The 22,562-nt window shown below is 45.1% G+C and overlaps 1 protein-coding gene and 1 long non-coding RNA gene across 4 annotated transcripts in view; both read left to right on the plus strand.

The window, feature by feature from the left end:
* The window catches only part of LOC139264359 (Y+L amino acid transporter 2), a 146,228-nt gene that overhangs the window by 118,479 nt on the left and 5,187 nt on the right, over positions 1-22,562 (plus strand). For all 3 annotated transcript variants that reach the window (XM_070880670.1, XM_070880671.1, XM_070880672.1), the window contains 4 exons: positions 2,033-2,136; positions 11,062-11,158; positions 13,796-13,945; positions 21,942-22,125. In XM_070880670.1, the coding sequence (XP_070736771.1) occupies positions 2,033-2,136; positions 11,062-11,158; positions 13,796-13,945; positions 21,942-22,125 (535 nt within the window). The remainder of the gene's footprint in view (positions 1-2,032; positions 2,137-11,061; positions 11,159-13,795; positions 13,946-21,941; positions 22,126-22,562) is intronic.
* On the plus strand, positions 6,864-7,636 carry LOC139264360 (uncharacterized). Its single transcript, XR_011593329.1, has 3 exons — positions 6,864-7,141; positions 7,256-7,418; positions 7,541-7,636. It is a non-coding gene; the product is annotated as an uncharacterized lncRNA (long non-coding RNA).

Here is a 22,562-nt window from a genome sequence, read left to right on the forward strand (position 1 = left end):
GCATAACTTGGCCATCATGAGGCCCCAGGCCTTGCCAGTGGGGATTGCAGGCCCACCTCAGGAGCAGGAAGAGGAATAGGAGCCTGGCAAGCCCCCGAATGTCCAAGCCAACGAGGACCAGCAGCAGTCACAGAGGAGGCAGCGTGCCAATGGTGCCGGCGCAAGCGCCACGCGGTAGCGGCTCATAATGCATCAGTTTGCTTAAATAGAGGAAGCTGAGGGATGCAGCTAATAATGAACGCGCATTGTGCAACGATAATGCAACATCTCTCTCTCAAGTCCACAGTCGTACACCAGAGGCTGAAGGAAATGGTCAAAATAATATTTTATTTATATTCCTCAAACAACCCCAAAACCCCACACCCGCAAATAATAAAAGCTGGAGCTAACACCCCTTCAAACACCAGAATACATCATGACCATGAACAACATATGTACAAACATCTTCACAAAATCCCACATGCTGCAGTTATGGCACAGCACCTGCATTGCCATTTGTATTTAAGTAACTTGGTTTAAAGTTTTGGTTCTTGACTACGTAATTGATCTAGATTACGTTTATAGGTACTGAAATTAAATGTCTACCTGTAACATTTTTTATCTCGTAATACTCCTGTGAAGCGCCTTGGGATGTTTCACTACGTTAAAGGCGCTATATAAATACATGTTGTAACACCAAGCACTAAAGGCAAAAAGCAGCAAATCTTTCCACCTGTTCTCCAAATTCCCATTCTTTCCAAGTTCTCAAATAAAACGCACTGGCTTGAAAATTGCGGTCGGAGCCTTCCTTCGTATGAACTCCCCTGACCAGAAAAAAATCTCCGAAACAACCTGTCGTTCCCGGAGGAATGTAGAATTCCGGTCTGAGGCCTTCATTCGCTGCGCAGCGCACAGGGAGATGTCTTCCATGTACGAACGCATCTGCTGGAATCACATGGGCCTGGACCACCAATCACTATCTAGTATTCTCATTGATAATGGGAGCTCCGTTTGTACGGACTTCCATTACCATCAATGAGAATAACCCCCTAAAACAAGAAACACAGCACAATAAATTTAAAAAAACACCTCGCATATTTAAAATTAATTAGAATTAAATGTTTTAGAAAAAAATATATTATTTTGAGAAATGTTTTAGTGTGTTTTAATAGGGTTAAAAATAAACTTACCTTATGGACGGGTTTTGAATATAAAAATGAATGATTACATTTAATTTTTCTATGTTTTAAAACTATTATGCTGGTAAAAGTAGGCTATACGCCTGCTGTTACCAGGCTTAAAATTTGAAGGATATTCACTGGGCATGAGTTGGACAAATAGCCCAATCTCTGCCATGCGGATATCCTTCCTGCAGGGATGCATAGAATCTGTCTAAAGAAATTTTGACAGATCGGGAAAGACGGTTCTCGGTGCATTGCGAGGCCTCGCCTGGTGCTGCTCTGTGCAGACCACTCAGCAAAATTACATTTTTACTAACAGAACTATGATGTATTTTGAAAAATGAAATTAATTAGGATTTAAATTCCAATTCTTGTAAATTGTATTCCATCTGATTACGGAATTCCCTTCTGAAATGATGTAAAATCTAATTCTGTTTTCTAATTGGAGGACCGGGCCCACTTGATCCCATGTCCGCTTCTGCACAGGCTGCGCCCCTGGGATCCGTGGGCCATTATGCTGCCCTCCAACACGCAGAGTCAGAGCGCAAGTTTTTGCAGGTGGGCTACCATCAGGTCGGTGCGTATTCTTTTCGCAGGTACACGGCATACTCCGCAGTTACGCCGCAGACTGCAATTTTTGGGCCATTACTTACCAAAAGATATTCAACGATTTGCTTTTATTCTTGCATGGACCAGTTCTGTAGGATATTTTTATTCTAGAACTAAGCATTATTCTAATGGGTAAAAGTCACCAAAGGATGCATTAAGATTCTCACTTCAATGAAAGCTGTGATTTGTTTTTGTTTCTTGAGCATTGAACATTTGCAAACGGAAGGTGAAATTCAAAATTATTGATGCCAATTTTATTTCAGACTTTTGCAGATCAAGTTCTGGGTTATGTGAAGTGGCTCATACCATTATCGGTGGCAATATCGTGCTACGGTGGCCTTAATTCATCGATCATCGCAGCCTCCAGGTAATTCTGAAGTCAATTAATTTAATTTAGAATGGTGGGCGAAGAATTGCAAACTCGACAACTTGAGAGATAGGAGGTCATTGTTTTCATTTGTTGAGAAAAAAGACGGGCCGTTCAATGAGTTGGACACTGGCCCTTTAAAAGAAAAAGAAAGTCTTGCAGATATATAGTGTCTTTCACTACCTCAGGATGTCCCAAATCGCTTTACAGCCAATGAGTTACTTTTGAAGTGTGGTCACTGTTGTAATGTAGGAAATGTGCCAGCCAATTTGCGCACAGCAAGCTTCCACAAGCAGCAACATGATCATGACTCGATAATCTTTGAATCGGGATTCAAATTCAAACCAAACTTTATCATCCAGCTCTAGTCGCTGTGGGCTGGTGGTGATGGTGGGGTCACTGCTTTCAAATAGCAACTGTTTTTACAACTGAATGGCTTGCTTGGCCATTTTAGAGCACATTGAGTTAATCATTTCAAATGAAAGGCTCCTGTGCTGCCCGAAGGGTTTTATTGAGCAGTTTGAATCCAGCTTGCACAAACAAGTCACATATTAAAAAGAAAAGGACGTGAAATATTTTTGATAAATTATTGAGTGATTATCAAGGATTTAGGATGATTTCCTCCACTTCCCCCCCCCCCCCCCGGCCCCCACCACAAAATGTTTTCATCAAAAACTAGAAGTATTTTGAGCACACAGTTACTGGATTTGACTAATGTTTCCTAAACTGGGAAGATTACATGCAGAGTAAAGCTCTTCCCACAGTACCGTACCATCGGCCCGTTTCTTGCTTCCGACATTAGCCATCCCACTGGCCTCTCTGACCACTTTGACTAATTTATGCCAGATTGTGAGCAATCTTAAGCATGAATTCTTCCTCCCCCTCCCCTAGCTTAGAGACTCAGACTGGCTGGGTGTCTGCAATGTATCTTGAAAATGTTGTCTGTTGCAGTCCAACCCTGTAATTCACTCATGAGATTGATTCTGTTTAATCAGTGATATAGATGCACCGTGAAGTGTTTACTGTCAGAATGTGCATTTCTCGAAAACAAAGCAGGATCAGTCTGATGTCAGAGGTGATGATTGTTCCCCGTCTGCTGCCAGTTTGATCAAATGAGCCGCACTTTCCATTGATGTGAAAGGAACGGGAAATTAACACACAAAAATTACCTGATTAAGCCCTCTCTGTTGGCTGATTTTATTACTAAATATATCTGTGATACCAGAATTAACTTAACTACTTTATCCAGGCAATGTATTTGTGTTTTTGAAGTTTTAAGATTCAGGTAAAACTTTTTAATATGCATTTAGCAGGTGTATTTCTAGCACATTTTTCCTGTAAGTTACATCCTTAGTGCATCTTAAGTTCAAGAAAACATTCCATTTTCCATCTCTCACTCGCTTTCGAGATCCCAGTATGGCAATGCCTTGTATATTGTGGATCGGTTATTGACAGTGGTGCAGGACCTGTCCCGTGCCAATGCACGTATAGAGAGCCCAATTCAGTCCAAATGGTCTCAATTCACCCTAGGCAGCAACTGCACTATCGACCAACAGGTGGAGTGCGGCATTATAGGCCGCTGAGTTGCTCAGTTGGGCAGTGTTAAAGTGAGGAATTCATTTTTGATGGGGGCAGGGGACAGATTGGGGTTAGAGCTGTGGGTTGCATCCCAGACTGCATTGTGGCTGTATGCTTGGAAACTTCCCATATTGGTGTGGAGTGAAGTGTGGGACTTGCATTTATATAGTGCCTTTAATGTCGAAAAATGTCCCAAGGCGCTTCATTCACCAAAGCATAATCTGACAAAAATGGACACTGAGCCAAAGGAGATATAAGGAGGGTCACTAAAAGTTTGGTTGAAGAGGTGGCTTTCAGAGCATGAAGCTTAAATGGCTGAAGGTACGGCCACTCTGGTGTGGCAAAGGCAGCAGGCGATGCACAAGAGGCCAGAGTTGTTGGAATGCAGAATTCTTGGAAGGTTGTAGGGCTGCAGGAGGTAAGGAGGGTTGAGGCCAAGAAGGGCTTTAAACACAAGGATGGTATTTTAAAAATTGAGGCTTTGGGAGACCGAAGTCAATGAGGGTTAATGAGCATTGAAGGAGGATGGTGGCCATGCTCCAGGTTCTGGTCCCACTGCCAATCCTCGTTAAGCTCAGGTGGCCAGAGTCATTGCCACTTCCACAATCCTGTGGCAGTTTGAGAGTAGCCCTTGAGTAAGTCATTGGTCCTCCGCTAAGTGAGAGTGAATATCCCTGTTGTAAGGTAACAGAAAATGGTGGTGGGGAATGCACTATTTTTTTGTGATGGGTCAATGGGAACAGGAGCTGAAGAAATGCAAATCCTATTAAATGCAGACAGTATTGTAACTGGAATCGGCACCTCCAAATATCAACCTTCACTGAACACTTTGGGCCTAAGTTTCCACCGACACATAGAGCGGCACAGCTCCATGAGATGCACCGGTTTCTAGAACAAAAAGCGTGCCTAATCCTTACCGTGGTATTCTCCACGCTCATCAGGCCTTCTTCGAACTCGGCATAGCGCATCAGAACCAGTAGGGGGCAGCGCTATGGACGCGCTGTGTCAACACAGCCGGCAGGGAGGCGGGGCTAGGGCCCAGCGTGTCTGAGTGCCAGCAGCGTTGCGCATGCACGTTGGAGCGTGCACGCATGCGCAATGGCTCACAAACATTGGCAATCGGCCGTCTATAAAGGTATAGGCAGCAAAATGAATTTTGGATGCGTGGAGTAGTGGAAAGCCTTCTGATTGATTTTTTTTGTGCCTGAGGGAGTGTTGTTAGCCGTTCCGTGGAAGAAATCAGCTGCTGGAATCAGTGAGTGCTCTGTGTTGCTGCTAAACTTCCAGAAGGAGAGCTGCATAGGTGCATGCAAAGTAAGGACTGTGGGTCTAGCGAGAAGGAGGAACTGGGGGAAATCCTAATTAGTCAGGAAATGGTGTTAGGGAAATTGAAGGGACCGAAGGCCAATAAATCCCCAGGGCCTGATAGTCTGCATCCCAGAGTACTTAAGGAAGTGGCCCTAGAAATAGATGCATTGGTGGTCATTTTCCAACATTCCATGGACTCTGGATCAGTTCCTATGAATTGGAGGGTAGCTAATGTAACCCCACTTTTTAAAAAAGGAGGGAGAGAGAAAACAGGTAATTATAGACCAGTTAGCCTGACATCGGTGGTGGGGAAAAAGCTGGAGTCAATTATTAAAGATGTAATAGCAGCGCATTTGGAAAGCAGTGACAGGATCGGTCCAAGTCAGCATAGATTTATGAAAGGGAAATCATGCTTGACAAATCTTCTAGAATTTTTTGATGTAACTAGTAGAGTGGATAAGGGAGAACCAGTAGATGTGGTCTATTTGGACTTTCAAAAGGCTTTTGACAAGGTCCCACACAAGAGATTGGTGTGCAAAATTAAAGCACATGGTATTGGGTGTAATGTATTGACGTGGACAGGAAGCAAAGAGCGGGAATAAACGGGTCCTTTTCAGAATGGCAGGCAATGACTAGTGGGGTGCCGCAGGGTTCAGTGCTGTGATCCCAGCTATTTACAATATTCATTAATGATTTAGACAAAGGAAATTGAATGTAATATCTCCAAGTTTGCAGATGACACTAAGCTGGGTGGCAGTGTGAGCTGTGAGGAGGATGCTAAGAGGCTGCAAGGGGACTTCGACAGATTAGGTGAATGGGCAAATGCATGGCAGATGCAGTATAATGTGGATAAATGTGAGGTTATCCACTTTGGTGGCAAAAACAGGAAGGTAGATTATTATCTGACTGGTGACCGATTAGTAAAAGGGGAGGTGCAACGAGATGGGTGTCATGGTACATCAGTCATTGAAGGTTGGCTTGCAGATACAGCAGGCAGTAAAGAAAGCCAATGGCATGCTGGCCTTCATAGCAAGGGGATTTGTGTATAGGAGCAGGGAGGTCTTGCTGCAGTTGTACAGGGCCTTGGTGAGACCACACCTTGAGTATTGTGTGCAGTTTTTGTCTCCTAATCTGAGGAAGGACCTGCTTGCTATTGAGGGAGTGCAGCGAACGTTCACCAGACTGATTCCCGGGATGACAGGACTGACATATGAGGAAAGATTGGATCGGCTAGGTTTATACTCACTGGAATTTAGAAGACTAAGAGGGGATCTCATGGAAACGTATAAAATTCTGACAGGACTGGACAGGTTAGATGCAGGAAGAATGTTCCCGATGTTGAAGTCCAGAACCAGGGGACACAGTCCAAGGATAAGTGGTAAGCCATCTAGGACCGAGATGAGGAGAAACTTTTTCACCCAGAGAATAGTGAACCTGTGGAATTCTCTGCCACGATAATATATATTCAAAATATATTCAAAAAGGAGTTAGATATAATCCTTACTACTAGGGGGATCAAGGGGTATGGCGAGAAAGCAGGAATGGGATACTGAGGTTGCATGTTCAGCCATGAACTCATTGAATGGCGGTGCAGGCTCGAAGGGCTGAATGGCCTACTCCTGCACCTATTTTCTATGTTTTCTATGTTTTTCTATGTAAGCTGTTGAGTCCAGTTCGTTAGATATATTCAAACGGGAGTTAGATATGGCCCTTACGGCTAAAGGGATCAGGGGGTATGGAGAGATGGCTGGGGTCGTGTACTGAGGTTGAATGATCAGCCATGATCATATTGAATGGCGGTGCAGGCTCGAAGGGCCGAATGGCCTGCTCCTGCACCTATTTTCTATGTTTCTATGTTTTGAAAGATCATTGAGTGATACAGCAATGCAACAACGTGCACCAAGAACGAAGAATTTCTTGCATGACGAAGTGGAGATGCTAGTTCATGTGGAGATGCAGGAGCTGGATACCAGCAACAGAGGTTGCACGAAAGTGCCACCCAAAGATATGAATAAACGCTGGGACCTAGTTGCAGAAGATTACTGCGCAGTGGTGCAATACCACGAGATCTGCAAGCCAGTGTAAAAAGAAATGGCACAACCTTGGTCAAGTAGTTAGTGTAAGTAATATTTTCAATTTTCAATGGAATTGCAATTGTAAATGTGACCATCTGTATATGTCCCACCCTGCAGAAAGACACCCTCTCTAAAAAGTTATATTTTAACCTTTGCAGAAGAAATTGGCCCACAACAAAAGGGAAGGAACTCGGACAGGAGGCTGCGTGCCAAATCTACATCCACTGACACCCTTGGAACAGAGGGTTACTGCTTTGATGAGTCGTGCCAGGAGAAAAGCAATCGGTACTGCACAAGCTGGGCCCACAAGCGAGGGAGAAGGTAAGTTCTGAAAATGCATTGTGGCCCTTCAAATCAACCTGCTACGTGTGAGACTACTCATGCTACCCATCCTGCCCCCTCCTGTGCTGCTAACCATTTGACTGTTCTGTTATACTTTGCAGAACGTGATGCCAATCCTGAAGATCCTGAAGCAGATTCAGATGCGGACGATCCAGACCAAGGCTGGGGGTGGGAGGAGGGGGGCATGGATATGTGTTCAGCGGAGAATGTTGATCAGTCCATATTACAGGACCTCAGTTTTCCAAACACTTGCATGGGTTCTGATTCGACATTCCATGTTTTCATCAACTCCACATCCTTGTTTAATGGTTTAAGTTCTGATACGACATTCCATGGTTTCACAGATCCCGAGTTTGCGGGTCCAGTGGTGGTGGTGGTGGTGGAAGGCAGCTTGTAACACCCAGGGCCCCAACGTCCCAGCCTGCACCTCCCACTGGAGGGGTGCTGTGAGGCAGAGCCAGGCCGAGGGTAAGGAGAATCCGACCATGCTCTCCCGAGATGCAACAGATGTGGCTGAGGTTATGGCATTGGGTATGGAAACCAGTGACCTTACCCGATCACTTGTGCACACCGTCAGTGCGGTAGGTGATATTCCAGGGTCCGCGGGTCGGGTTATATCGTGGCCCTCCGACCTGCAAGAGAGCAACTCCGCAGGTCGGGCTCTAAAAGAGCTGGAGCGGCGGCTCTGGGACATCGTGGCTCCCCCCCCCCCCCACCCCCCACCGACCTGCGTGAGAGCAGCTCAGCGGGTCAGGCTATAAAACAGCTGGAGCGGCGTACCACTTCAACCTCCAGCGTGAGCTGCTCCAAGTGTGTGATGATTTTGAGATGGGCGACTGGGTGACGACATCAAAACCCTGGTCGCTGTTTTGGCACGTGGGCAGAAAGATCGGCAAGGTCCAGGTACAGAGGAGTGGGAAGGTTGGGGCGAATGAGTTGCGAGTGTTTGTGGCGAAATGCGGTGAATGAGGAGCGACAGATGAGAGTATGGGGCCCAGAAGAGCTGAGGGCCCAGGGACAGCACAGGCCAGCCCACACTGCGATATTTGTGCGCGCTGGGTCCGTGCAGCAGAGCAGATCTCCAGTCGTCCTGGTTAACCCTTGCCACTGGATAAAGGCCTAGCTCTGTCAAGCCCGTGTGGTGACTGATGTGCAACGGTCACCACACGTTTAAAAAAAATTCGCGCACAGGCACCTTTCATCCCCTCAATTGGAGTTCAGGACTGGAACTTCGGGTCCTTCATCGAAACGCCTGTGAACTCTCGTGGAAGCAAATAATCCTCGTTCGAGGGACCGCCTATGATGGGTGATGAGGTAACGGGACTGTCGGGAGAAATAGCAGTAATGAAAAGCGAACTGAAGGAGGGAATGTCAGAGGGAGTGCAAACGACAGCACAAGCCGTCAAGGAAGGGCATGCAAATGACGACACAGGCCGTCAGGGTTGGACTGGGTGAGGTAGCTGCTGCAATAAGGGCACACAGCCTGGCCAATCAAATGAAGAAGTGTACATTCACCGAGATGTGGATGAGAGATGGGTGCAGCCTTTCTTTGCTGCTGTTGTTGTTGTTTTTGATGTTACTGTTTTCAAATTGAAACTGTTTTGTAAGTTTTGTAACTTTACAAGTTTATAAGTGATCAAGTTTTTAAGTGACCTTAAAGAGTCATATTAAAGTAAAGTTTGATACAAGAATTATTTTATTACACTAAAGTGCAGTACATTGTAAACTTTTCAATAAAATATATTTACATTAAAACTGAATCATGTTCCATTAGCACAACACAACATTTAGGAACAACTGCAAAAAATAAACATGTCCATGCGGAACAGTTGTCGCTGAGCCCTCGGGCATCAGTGAAGCATTCACGGTGCTCGGATTCCGCCCCTAGCCGCTGGCCCTGAACAGCTCGAAAAGGCACTGCGTGTGCTGCTGGAGGGCTCCCAGTGCTCGGCTCCTGCCCCTAGCCCCTGACCGAACTGCCCGAACAGATAGGCACTGCATGCTGTAGTACGTTAGGTAGGAACTTTTAATTGTTTATTTATTGATTTATTTATCATTTATTATTGATGATGGTTCTTTATTGTTAAAAGTGAAGTGTTTAATGCTTTGGAAAATTCTCTAACTTCTTCCCCACCCACCCCCCCCCAAATCTCTGGCTACCTGCGCCTGATTTCTAAAGTGTCTGCAAGGTTTTTCTGAGCGTACAAAAGTGGACACATATGCTGGCCAAGTTAGTTTGAGTAACTTTTCGCTGTCTAAGCTTGCTTAAATGGCCAAAACAGGCGTAAATGGCTGGTAACGCTCCCTTTTGGAGAAAAAAAACTGAACTAACTCACTGAAATTGGAGCAAACTAAATGTGGAGAATTGTGATTTTTAGGATACTCCAAAAAAACTAGTTGCTTCAAAAAAATAGGAGCAACTCCTGTGGAAACTTGCGCCCTTAGTATTTCAGCACCGACTACAGATTGATCTTGGGCATCTACACAAATAAAAGGAAAACAAACAAACTACGGATGCTAGAAATCTGAAACCATAGCCCAAAAAGTCTAACAGAGCTTCATATCTAAAATATTAACCTGCCCTTTCTCTTTATAGACACTGATGGCCCAGTTGCGTATTTGCAGCGTTTTCTATTTTTGTTTTGAAATCTTTAGTCTGAATGTTATATTTGAATGTTATTGCTTTTTAATTAAGATGGTGGCGGGGGGAGCGGAGCGGGGGAGGGCGGAGCAGGGGGGGCGGAGCGGAGCGGGGGGGCGGAGCGGAGCGGGGGGGGCGAGCGGGGGGGCGGAGCGGAGCGGGGGGGGCGGAGCGGGGGGAGCGGAGCGGCTTTAATTTTTACGTTTGTGATCCTAAAAGAAAGTGGCCTTGTCTTTTTAAACTAGTGGCTAGATTTGCTAGTTTTCTCCGTTAGTATATATGAAATTCGAATGGCCTTGCTTCCTACTGTCAGCCTTGACTCAGTGGTAGCCTTCCCACCTCTGAGTCAGAAGGTCATGGGTTCAAGTCTCACTCCAGAGACGAGCACTAGGCTGACATTTCAGTGCAGTGCTGAGGGAGTGCTGCACTGTACAGGTGTCATCTTTTGGATGAGGCGATAAACCTCTTAGGTGGATATTTTAAAAATTCCATTGGCACTATTCGAAAAAGAATAAGGGAGATTGCCCAGTGTTCCAACACCATCTAAAATAGCTTATTTGGTCATTTATCTTTTGTTACTTGCGGAGCCTTGCCATGCACAAATTGGCTGCCGCATTTCCTACATTCCAACAGTGACAACACTTCAAAAAATTATTGTACTTTGGCTATAAAGTGCCTTGGGACATTCTAAGGTTGTGAATGGTGCTATACAAATGAAAGTTTGTTCTTTCTTGATCTTTGAAGATATCAGCTGTGAAATAATTGATTTAAACCGTCTGTATATCATTTAGCATTACAGGTGCACTGTAAAACTAGTTGTGATGTTAAATCCAGTACTATATTCAAAACACTGTTCTCTTGCAGAATTACATTTTTCTGCATTTGGTTTCTTTGTGCTGTAGATTAAGTAGGTTATTAACTTGTGGTAAAGCTTGTGTTAGTAGTGACAGCGTCCCTTATGTCCAAATTATTGTATTGCAGGCTTTACTTTGTTGCTTCACGTGAGGGCCACCTTCCCAGTGTTCTGTGTATGATCCATGTTTTTAGATACACCCCAATCCCAGCCCTGTGTTTTAATGTAAGTACAATTTACAAAATGATTTTTTTCAAGCTTTATTAATATTTATAAATGTCAATGGAACTTGTTTGACGCTGTCCAACTGTTCAATGTGGTAAAGGTGATAGAGATGAAGGGCAGAATGGAAATTGAGGTTGTCCCAAGTTTTTGTCCTGTGCAGTCTCACTTCCTGGTTCAGAGGCACACAGACAGAGGACTGAAAGGAGCTGGCCTGCTGCCCTCTAATAACTTGATGCAATGGACCTTACACAGTTAAAGTTCTGGCCTTTGTTTTTAAAGTTCTACAATTTTGATAGCATTATGACCAAGTGTCATGAAGACAGCCTCCTTTTTTCTGTTTCTTTTTGTTCTATCCCCCTTCACCACTGATTTGATATTCTGATGTCACTGTTCCTCTGCCTAATGCCTTGTGTGTGCCATACTGTGGTGTTGGGGAGAGGTATTAAAAAAAAAAGCTTGGCACTCAATGCCGATATCCAATCCGTTTGTACTTGTTTCCTTGGTGTAGCCAGGAAGGTCCCACCTGACATGAGCATTTGAATAGAATGTGAATGAGGCAGGGGTGCAGGCATCGTCCCTCACATGTCATTTTGCTATTTGGCTCCTGTTTCTGATAGCAAGTCCATATTTCAACTCAAATTTTCTCCGCGCAGAGCTTCCTGGCTCTGATTTTGAGCAAGTACTGATTCCCAGGCAGTCACCCCATCTGGCATTCTTCCATTTATATTCCTCCCATTTACATATCAGAAAAGAATGAACAGGCTGGGTCCCTTTTCTCTTGACAAAAGAAGGCTGAGGGGTGACCTAATAGAGGTCTTTAAAATATGAAAGATTTTGATGAAGTGGATAGAGAGAGAATGTTTCCACTTGTGGGGGAAAGCATAACTAGAGGCCATCAATATAAGATAGTCACCAAGAAATCCAACAGGGAATTCAGAAGAAGCTTCTTTACCCAAAGAGTGGTGAGAATGTGGAACTTGCTACCACAGGGAGTGATTAAAGCCAATACTATAGATGCATTTAAGAGGAGGCAAGACAAGCATATGAGGGAGAAGATAATAGAGGGTTATGCTGATAGATTTAGATGAGGAAAGATGGGAGGAGGCTCGAGTGGAGCATAAATGCCATGTGGTCTGGTTGAGTCGAATGGCCTGTTGTGTCATATATCCTATGTTTTAAAAAAAACAACTGAACAAGGAAAAAAGACATGGTAAGGCTGAGGTTAAGTCTGACATTTGTGATTAACGTATACCTGACTTGCACTGGGATGGGGGAGGGTAGGGAAGAGAAAATCAGAACCTCCTTTAGTATTGTCATGTCCTCTTCATTTTATCTTCAAAAATAGTACCTACAAAATCAGGAGTACTTTGGGTGGGGTGGGGGGGAAGTGGGTGGTGGATTTCAAGCTTTTAGCAAGTTTAGCTTTCATGTTTGTAAAGTTAACGCATTTTATTTAGATTATGTCTAAGATTGGTGACAGTCAGAGATACACTGTGGTGACTGCCTCACTCCACCCATGTTTATAATTTTTTTCTTTGCATTTTCTCCCAACCCTTTATCTTGACTGCACAATGTGATGTGCTCCAGACCTCTGTCCCTGACTGACTGTTGGAGAGAACGCAGGAACAGTCTTTAATGAATTGCCAACTGACGGATCCTCCTTCCCTCTGGATGGACTTGCACCTCTCCCTGACCCCATTGATAGAAAACTCACCAGGAGGAAAATTGCACAGAAACATAGAAATTAGGTGCAGGAGCAGGCCATTCGGCCCCTTGAGCCTGCACCACCATTCAATAAGATCATGGCTGATCATTCAACCTCAGTACCCCTTTCCTGCTTTCTTTCCATACCCCTTGATCCCTTTGGCCGTAAGGGCCATATTTAACTCCCTTTTGAATATATCTAACGGACTGGCCTCAACAACTTTCTGCAGTAGAGAATTCCACAGGTTAACCACTCTCTGAGTGAAGAAGTTTCTCCTCATCTCGGTCCTAAATGGCTTACCCCTTATTCTTAGACTGTGACTCCTGGTTCTGAAACAGGAACATTCTTCCTGCCTCTAACCTATCCAATCCCGTCAGAATTGTATATGTTTCTCTAAGATCCCCTCTCATTCTTCTAAACTCCAGTGGATACAAGTCCAGGTGCACATGCTGTTGTTGCTGCTTTCACATTTTGATGTGTGGGGGATACCTGCAAACATTCAGGCCCTCCTGGAGACCCTTTGCAAAATTGACACACTCCCAGGCATTCCTGCAAATGTGGCACACTTCTAATGACCCGCTGTTTCAACTTCCAAAAGGTGATGGCAGTATTTCAATAATCTGTGCATTCATTGCAGAGTTTCATTAGTATTCAGCAACAGAAGTTATGTGCCACCAGAATAATACACAAATCTGATAACCTTCTGAGTTCCCACTCCATTTTGTAAATGTTCTGTATTACTCTGCAGTACACTGCACCATCAGAGGGATATGCTTATGTAATGTGATATAAAATTAGTGAAATATTTAGCTATTTAAAGGAAAGAAGTGAATTGTTATCTAACTGTAGAAGATTAATTGATATGATCTTTACTCCCTGCATGTCCATTTTTATATTGACTGTCATGGTTTTGCTTGTTTTTTGTTATTCAGGGAGGGATGGCTTTAATCTATCTCTGCGTAGAAGATATTTACAAACTCATTAATTACTTCAGTTTTAACTACTGGCTCTTCATTGGCCTATCTGTTGCCAGCCAGATTTATTTGAGATGGAAATTCCCAGATCTGCCAAGACCTATAAAGGTAAGAACATTCGTTAAAATGGCACCCGCGAATGAAAATCTCTTGCTGTTTAGGACACTTTGTCATTGTATCCACAATTTTATTTGTAAATTTATTTCTCCATCTGTGTGTCAAGCTCTGTGCAGGAGAGTAGCAGAGAGCTGCTCCTAAGTGCTACCAATGTTACATCGTAACTGGCCAGGTAAAGGCCTGTTCCCTGTCACTACCAATGTTGCATTGCAATTTAGCAGGATGATGTCTGTTCCCAAATATTACCAGTGTTACATTGTAACCGTCTTGGATAATGTCTGTTCCCAAATACTACCAGTGCTCTATCGTAACTGGCCAAGTGAGGGTCTGTTCCCAAATACTACCAATGTTACATTGTAACTGGCTGGGAGATGGTCTGTTTGCAGGTACTATCTATGCCACTTACCTATCCAGGTAAATGGAAAGCATTTCATCACACACCTGACGTATCTTGTAGGTGGTGGAGAGGCTTTGTGGAGTCAGAGGTGAGCTGCTCGCCACAGAGTACCCGGCCTCTGACCTGCTTTAGTAGTCATGGCATTTATTGGCTGGTCCAATTGAGCTTCTGGTCAGTGGTGACCTCGGAATGTTGATTGTGGGGAACTCACCGGTGGTAATGCCATTGAATGTCCAAGAGAGGATGTCTCTCACTTGTTGGATGGAGTTGATCATTGCCTTATGTACTGCGAATGTTATTTGTTACTTATCAACACAAGCCTGAGTGTTGTTCAGGGCTTGCTGCATGTGGGAATGGACTGCTTCATTATCTGAGGAATTGCAAATGCAGCTGAGCACTGTGCAATCATCAGCCAGCAGCCCTACTTTTGACCTTATGATGGAAAATCATTGATGAAGTGTTGTAGTTACACTGAAACAACTTCTGGAGCACAGGTCTTCAGCACTATAGACAGGATGCTATTGGGCCATGTAGCCTTTGCTGTGACAAGGGCACTCTGGTATTTCTTGATGTCATGTGGAGTGAATTGAATTAGCTGAAGACTGGCATTTTTGTTGGTGAGGACCTCTGGAAAATGCTGAGACGGATCATCAGTGTGACACTTTGGCTGAAGGTGATTGAGAATGCTTCAGCCTTTAGACTCCCGAGCTGGGCTCTGCCACCATTGAGGATGGGATATTCATGGAGCCGCCTCCTCCCGTTGTATGGAGTCAATGTCGAGGACTCCAGGCAATGTTCCCTCTAATTTTTCATGGCCCATTCACAGTTTTGTGCATGCACAAAATTTAACATTGGAAAAGTCAGACCTGGGCTCGTGGGGCTGACAGAGAGCTCTGTCTATGCTGCTTAGAGGGAACGTTGCTCCCAGCATCACTCCACTCCCGTCCTCGATTGGTGGGTCTCTCCACTAGTGGGACAGGACATACCCTGGGATATTGATGGTGAAGTCTGGGACATTGGCTGATAGGTATGATTCTGTGAGTATGACTATGGCAGGCTGTTGCTTGACTAGTCTGTGCAACAGCTCTCCCAACTTTGGCACCAGTCTCCAAATTTTAGTGAGGGGGACTTCTTGGAGACGACTAGGCTGGATGTGCTTTGGTCATGCCTTTATTCAATGTATAGGTTGCAGCCGAATGGGCCCTCTGGTTTATTATTTTTCCCCTTTCTTGCAGTCTGATATAACTAAGTGGTTTGCTAGGTCACTTCAGAGTGCAGTTAAGAGTCAAGCACATTGGTATAGGATTGGAGTCCCATATAGGTCAGACCAGGTAGGGTACAGATGGCTGGTTTCCTTCCCTCAAGGACATTAGTGAACTAGTTGGGTTTTTCAACATTCCAGCTTCATGGTCACTTTTACTGATAGTTTATTATTTCCAGATTTTTTTAAACTGAATTCAAATTCCCAACCTGCCATTGTGGGATTTGAACTTGTGTTCCCTGGATGATTAGTCCAGTAACATAACCAATATGCTCCCATCCCCATTGTGTGGCAGCTAAAACTGATACAGGCACAATTGGCTAAATAGAAACCTCCTGTACCAAAATATCTATGGCAGCAATTTTCACCTTTCACGCTCAGATGATAAACTGGTGAAAAGGATTACCATGCCCGTTACAGAAGTGAAAATTTCGCATGTTAGTCAACTTACCACCCAAGTGGCAAAGGTGAAAATGACCTCCATAAGACTCTAACTACGTTGCACTGGAATCCCACAGATTCTACTTTCTTTCCATTTGCAGAGAGTCACAATCATGAGAAATACAGAAGCTTGTGTTATCCAAACCAAAATGCAAATCTGCTCACCCAGGCTGATTTAACAGAAGTAAAACTACCCCTATGGGCATTACTAGTGCACGGAGCTCGAAAATGGCATCTGCGGTGTGCATGCTCACACTTGTGAGCGAATTGCACCAGAAGCCATCTCGGTGAGGGCATTAGCGAGGAATGCATTGCCTGTGGCTGTGAAGGTGACTGTGGTGATGAACATTTATGCTTCTGGCTCCTTCAGGGTTGGAGCTGGAAATGTTTGCAACATCTTGCATTTGCCGTCCACTGTTGTGTAAGCAAGGTCACTGAGACTCTCTTGCCAGGGTGCAGCAGTCAGAGCGACCACATGGCTTCGCTAGGATTGCAGGATTCTCCATGGTGCAGGGTGCCATTGACTGCACGCACATCGCTTTGTGGGCTTCGCAAGTCAACTCATGCCATGTACCGGAACCTAAAGGGATTCTGCTGCCTCAACGCCAAGCTGGTGTGTGAACATAGGCAGCGAATCATGCAGGTCAATGCACAGTATCCTAGCTACAGTCAGGATGGCTTCTTTCTGCAGCAGTCCGCTCAACCATCTGAATTTGAGCCGATGCGCAACCCATACACGTGTGAGCAGCATGCATACAATGAAAGCATTGCTGCCACATCAAATGTGTGAGAGCAGATTATTAGCATGCTGAAACAACAATTCTGCCTAAACTGCTCAGAAGGAGCCCTGAAGTACTCGGCAGAGTGGATGACAAGATTGATGGTTGTGCAGCATACAGCAGACCATCACACCATCATGAGGGCACAGCTCTTGGCACCAGCTATATAGTGAGGAGGAAGAGGGGAGGCATTTTAGACAGCCCCTTTCTGGCTGGACTGTCCATGAAGAACTCATCCATGTGCGATACCAGTAACCCCAATTCCCCATTCATCAACCGTGCCACACCTTACCGTCCCTCTGTCACTGACCACCACAATGGCTGCAATCCAAAAATAAAAGCCAACATGTGCCTTTTCCTGCCCTAGTGCAAAACCCAGTGGCTGCAGCATGGCTGGTGGAAGGCTGCTGACTTTCAGTGGAGGACTCTGCAGATGGCCTTGGAGGACAACCTCGAGCAGCTCTGAATGAACGGCAGCGGTCTGACTGGCCCCCCAATGGGCAACAGCAAGAGCACTGGCAGAGTGGCAGTGGTGGGAAGATGAATACTGCCGTCCTGAGAGAGGACAGCAGGTTCTTGCTCCACAGAACTACTGCCACTCCCCAGGGGAAGCACCTCAGCAATCCTAGTAATCTGTTGGAGGACAGATTGCTGGACAGCTCTTACTCCCTGTAAGCCCCTTTGAACACTGTAATCCACAGCCATGATGGCAGCAGTCTGAGCAAGTTGAGCTTGCACTGCAGCACTCAGACATTTGGTGGAAGCTGCTTGTGCTGTGGTGGAAGCTGCTTGTGCTGCAGTGGAAGCTGACACATCAGCCATCAGACACTGCATCATAGTTGGCTCCACAAGTGCATTAATGGAGTTGCTCATCACTTCAATGCTGGAAATCATGAATTCCAAGCTCTGCACAAAGCCCTGTGCCAAGTTGATACCGGACTCCTCCATGCTCTTTGACATTGCACGCAGGTATTCTGGCAGGCCTGCCAATGCACCAAGCATTTCATTGTGCATATTCATCAGTGTTCTTCTGTAACATGCCCCTTCGAAGTCCGCTGCAGCAGAACCCGTGTGCAACCTCGCCCTCCGGTGAGCTGGCACCTGCGCTATCCTTGCCCTTTGCTGCAGGCCACACGTGCCCGGTGACTCTCCACATGTAGATCCCGCCTCTGCCATCCTCTAAATTACGCAGTGTCGGTATCTGAGCTGGTGGCTGCAAGTCTCAAATTAAGTGATGGTGTGTCTTCATCATCAGTGTCTTCTTGCTCTTCCACCACTGCCTGGGCATGTTGCAGTTCTTTGGTATCTGAAATGAAAAAGGCACGAAGGTAAGGTTGTGGTGAGGGGAGGGCAGGAAAGTAAGAGGTGCATGGTTACACCATCTGTAGCTTGTAAATCAGAAGTGATTGTAGGATGAGGGGGACGTGGGATGAGAGGAGGAGGATTAGGTTATGAAGATACCATCATCTTCGATAATTTCAGCTCTACCGCTGGCCACTGCCTCAGCAATGGCTGTTCCAATAATGGCCAGCACCATCTCTTCCATGGGGGTTAGGACATGCAGGCACCTGTCCCCCTCTAATTAGCTTCTGTCTCCGGTTGTGCACCACTTTATCCTGCAAGAGAGAGGGAAGCGTGTCGGTGAGTGTCATGCAATCTGTTTGGGTGATGTGGGTGAATAGCTGGCGATGTGTGTGCAAGCTGTGAATGTTGGGTATGAGTCCTGATTGATAGGGATTGTTGGTAAGTGAGTGATGGGGGTGTGGTGAATTAACCAGTGGCTGAGGCTAGTGATGCAGTTGGTAGCGTGCGGCAAACCACACACCTTTCTCTCAACAACTATCTGTCCCACCTGTGACAGGGACTGTGGTTCTCATATTGGACTGTTCAACACCTAAGGACTCCTTTTTAGAGTGGAAGCAAGTCTTCCTCGATTCCGAGGGACTGCCTATGATGATGATGGTAAATATATTGCATTTGTAGATGCATTCACTCACCATGATCACTCCTGTGAGCTCATTGAAATTCTTGTGGCATTGCATCGAGGTCCTCGGGGCTTGACTCCTGCCATTGACCTCCACTTCTGAGCATGTGTCTGGTGGACCTCCTGGCCTCCTGAGGGTACAGGACATCTCTTCTACTTTCCACCTCCTGCACCAAGGCCTCCAAGGCAGCATCCGAAAACCTTGGAATCTGCTCTCTCCCATGTTGTCCCATTCCTCATTGTTTCCCAGGTCAGATTCACTTCCTTTACCACTCCCAGCCCCTTTAATAGGTGCAGATTAGCTTTAATCAGTGTAGGCTAGTTTAAATGATGGTAGCAATTTACAATATTGGCCCACTGCTGATGCATCCAGCAAATGGATTAGCGCTGGTTGGACGCTGAAATCTTGTTAATGATCAGGCAGAACGAAGTTAGCTTGCCAGCATTTCATCAACGGGCACAGGTTTTCGGAGGTTATCCAACTTAGTCCCCGTAATGTCTTGTGCTGGTGTTTTTGTCATGTGTAGCTTTGTGTGACACTAACTAGCGTGTCCAAGAACTGAGTGCTGCTGCTATTTGAAACATAGAAAATAGGTGCAGGAGTAGGCCATTCGGCCCTTCGAGCCTGCACCACCATTCAATGAGTTCATGGCTGAACATGCAACTTCAATACCCCATTCCTGCTTTCTCGCCATACCCCTTGATTCCCCTAGTAGTAAGGACTACATCTAACTCCTTTTTGAATATATTTAGTGAATTGGCCTCAACAACTTTCTGTGGTAGAGAATTCCACAGGTTCACCACACTCTGGATGAAGAAGTTTCTCCTCATCTCAGTCCTAAATGGCTTTCCCCCTTATCCTTAGACTTTGACCCCTGGTTCTGGACTTCCCCAACATTGGGAACATTCTTCCTGCATCTAATCTGTCTAAACCCGTCAGAATTTTAAACCTTTCTATGAGATCCCCTCTCATTCTTCTGAACTCCAGTGAATACAAGCCCAGTTGATCCAGTCTGTCTTGATATATCAGTCCCGCCATCCCGGGAATCAGTCTGGTGAACCTTCGCTGCACTCCCTGAATAGCAAGAACGTCCTTCCTCAAGTTAGGAGACCAAACCTGTACACAATACTCCAGGTGTGGCCTCACCAAGGCCCTGTACAACTGTAGTAACATCTCCCTGCCCCTGTACTCAAATCCCCTCGCTATGAAGGCCAACATGCCATTTTCTTTCTTAACCGCCTGCTGTATCTGCATGCCAACCTTCAATGAATGATGTACCATGACACCCAGGTCTCGTTGCACCTCCCCTTTTCCTAATCGGTCACCATTCAGATAACAGTCTGTCTCTCTGTTTTTACCACCAAAGTGGATAACCTCACATTTATCCACATTATACTTCATCTGTCATGCATTTGCCCATTCACCTTACCTATCCAAGTCACTCTGCAGCCTCATAGCATCCTCCTCGCAGCTCACACTGCGACACGACTTAGTGTCATCCGCAAATTTGGAGATACTACATTTAATCCCCTCGTCTAGATAATTAATGTACAATGTAAACAGCTGGGGCCCCAGCACAGAACCTTGCGGTACACCACTAGTCACTACCTGCCATTCTGAAAAGTACCCATTTACTCCTACTCTTTGCTTCCTGTCTGCCAACCAGTTCTCAATCCATGTCAGCACACTACCCCCAATCCCATGTGCTTTAACTTTGCACATTAATCTCTTGTATGGGACCTTGTCGAAAGCCTTCTGAAAGTCCAAATACACCACATTTATTGGTTCTCCCTTGTCCACTCTGCTGGAAACATCCTCAAAAAATTCCAGAAGATTTGTCAAGCATGATTTCCCTTTCACAAATCCATGCTGACTTGGACAAATCATGTCATCTCTTTCCAAATGCGCTGCTATGACATCCTTAATAATTGATTCCATCATTTTACCCACTACCGATGTCAGGCTGACCTGTCTATAATTCCCTGTTTTCTCTCCCTCCTTTTTTAAAAGTGGGCTTACATTGGCTACTCTCCACTCGATAGGAACTGATCCAGAGTATGGAATGTTGGAAAATGACTGTCAATGCATCCACTATTTCCAAGGCCACCTCCTTCAGTACTCTGGGATGCAGACCATCAGACCCTGGGGATTTATCGGCCTTCAATCCCATCAATTTCCCCAACACAATTTCCCGACTAATAAGGATTACCCTCAGTTCCTCCTTCTTACTAGACCCTCTGACCCCGTTTATATCCGGAAGGTTGTTTGTGTCTTCCTGAGTGAATACCGAACCAAAATACTTGTTCAATTTGGACTTGTTTACTCCCAGCATAAAAATTCAGACAGTGGCACCCAGTGCCCATTGTGTTTGAAGTTTTTGTTAGTGATTATCTGAAGTGAGCACAGTAATTGTTTAATAAATGGTAGCTTGGATTACTAGGGTCACATCTGCTTTTGAATCCGGCTATTGTGGGTTTATGTCCCACTCCAGGACTCGATCACATAATCTCAGCTGACAATATTATAGTACTGTAGGAGAACTACTTTCTTGGTGATGCTGTCTTTTGGATACAACATTAAACCAAGGCACCTTTGACCTGAACAAATATAAAGGATCCCGTGATACTATTTGAAGAAGAGCAGGGAGGTTCTCCCAGTGCCCTGGCCAACTTTCCTCATTTGACCAACATCACCCAAAACAGAATAACTGGTCATTCATCTCATTTGATGTTTGTGGGATCTTGCTGTGTAGAAATGGCAGCTGCACTCAGTGGCAACGACAACACTTCAATGATGTGAAACACTTTGGGATGTCTTGAGTACACTGCATAAATGGAAGTTATTACTAAAACCCTTGAAAGGTTATTTTGTGACTTTAAGAGTTAGACTTTGCTTATTAGTCATTTAAAATAAAAGGACCTTGTAAAATTGATGATGTGAAGAGTGACTTGGGGGAAATTAATGAAGGTTTTTTTCTGGAAAAGTGACACAAAGCAAAAAAAGACTAGTATAAGGCAGTACTCGGTAAGAGATATATAATATAAAATACATACTGTGCATCTCTGCACAACTCCTATTCTTTAGCTGCCATTTATAATTTAATCACTTGTAATTTTTTTTCCAGCTCAGCTTGTTTTTCCCAATTGTGTACTGTCTGTGCAGCTTGTTTCTCGTGGTGATGCCCCTCTACAGCGACACCATTAACTCCCTCATTGGGATTGCAGTCGCACTCTCGGGAGCTCCAGTCTACTTTTTCTGTGTTTACCTCCCCACTGAAAAGCGTCCCAAGTGCCTTGAAAAACTACTTCGTAAGTTCCACAGATGATTACTGTTTCTCGTGTACATGTGGTTGGAAGTCTTGTGCCTAATGTGCTTTGTAAACTCTCAATTTGCTGTTGTATAGCCTGATTGTGAGAATCTGACATGATTTGGGGAATGGAGCAATTGGAATGTGTGTGAATGGGTTTCATTTGTGTGTGTGCGTGTGTTTGTGTGTGTATAAGTACTGAGGAAATCCGATTGAGGGCTGATCTGAAGGATGAAGTCACAGGCAAGTCCTTCAGTTTCTCTGTCGTATAAGCTCAACTGCTGAAACTCTCATGCATAAGAACATAAGAAATAGGAGCAGGAATAGACCATATGGCCCCTTGAGCCTGCCTCGCCATTCAATAAGATCATGGCTGATCTACCTCAACTCCACTTTCCCGCCCTATCCCCATATCCCTTGATTCCCTTAGTGTCCAAA

The sequence above is a fragment of the Pristiophorus japonicus genome, chromosome 5, assembly GCF_044704955.1.
Source record: "Pristiophorus japonicus isolate sPriJap1 chromosome 5, sPriJap1.hap1, whole genome shotgun sequence".
Taxonomy (NCBI): Eukaryota; Metazoa; Chordata; class Chondrichthyes; family Pristiophoridae; genus Pristiophorus; species Pristiophorus japonicus.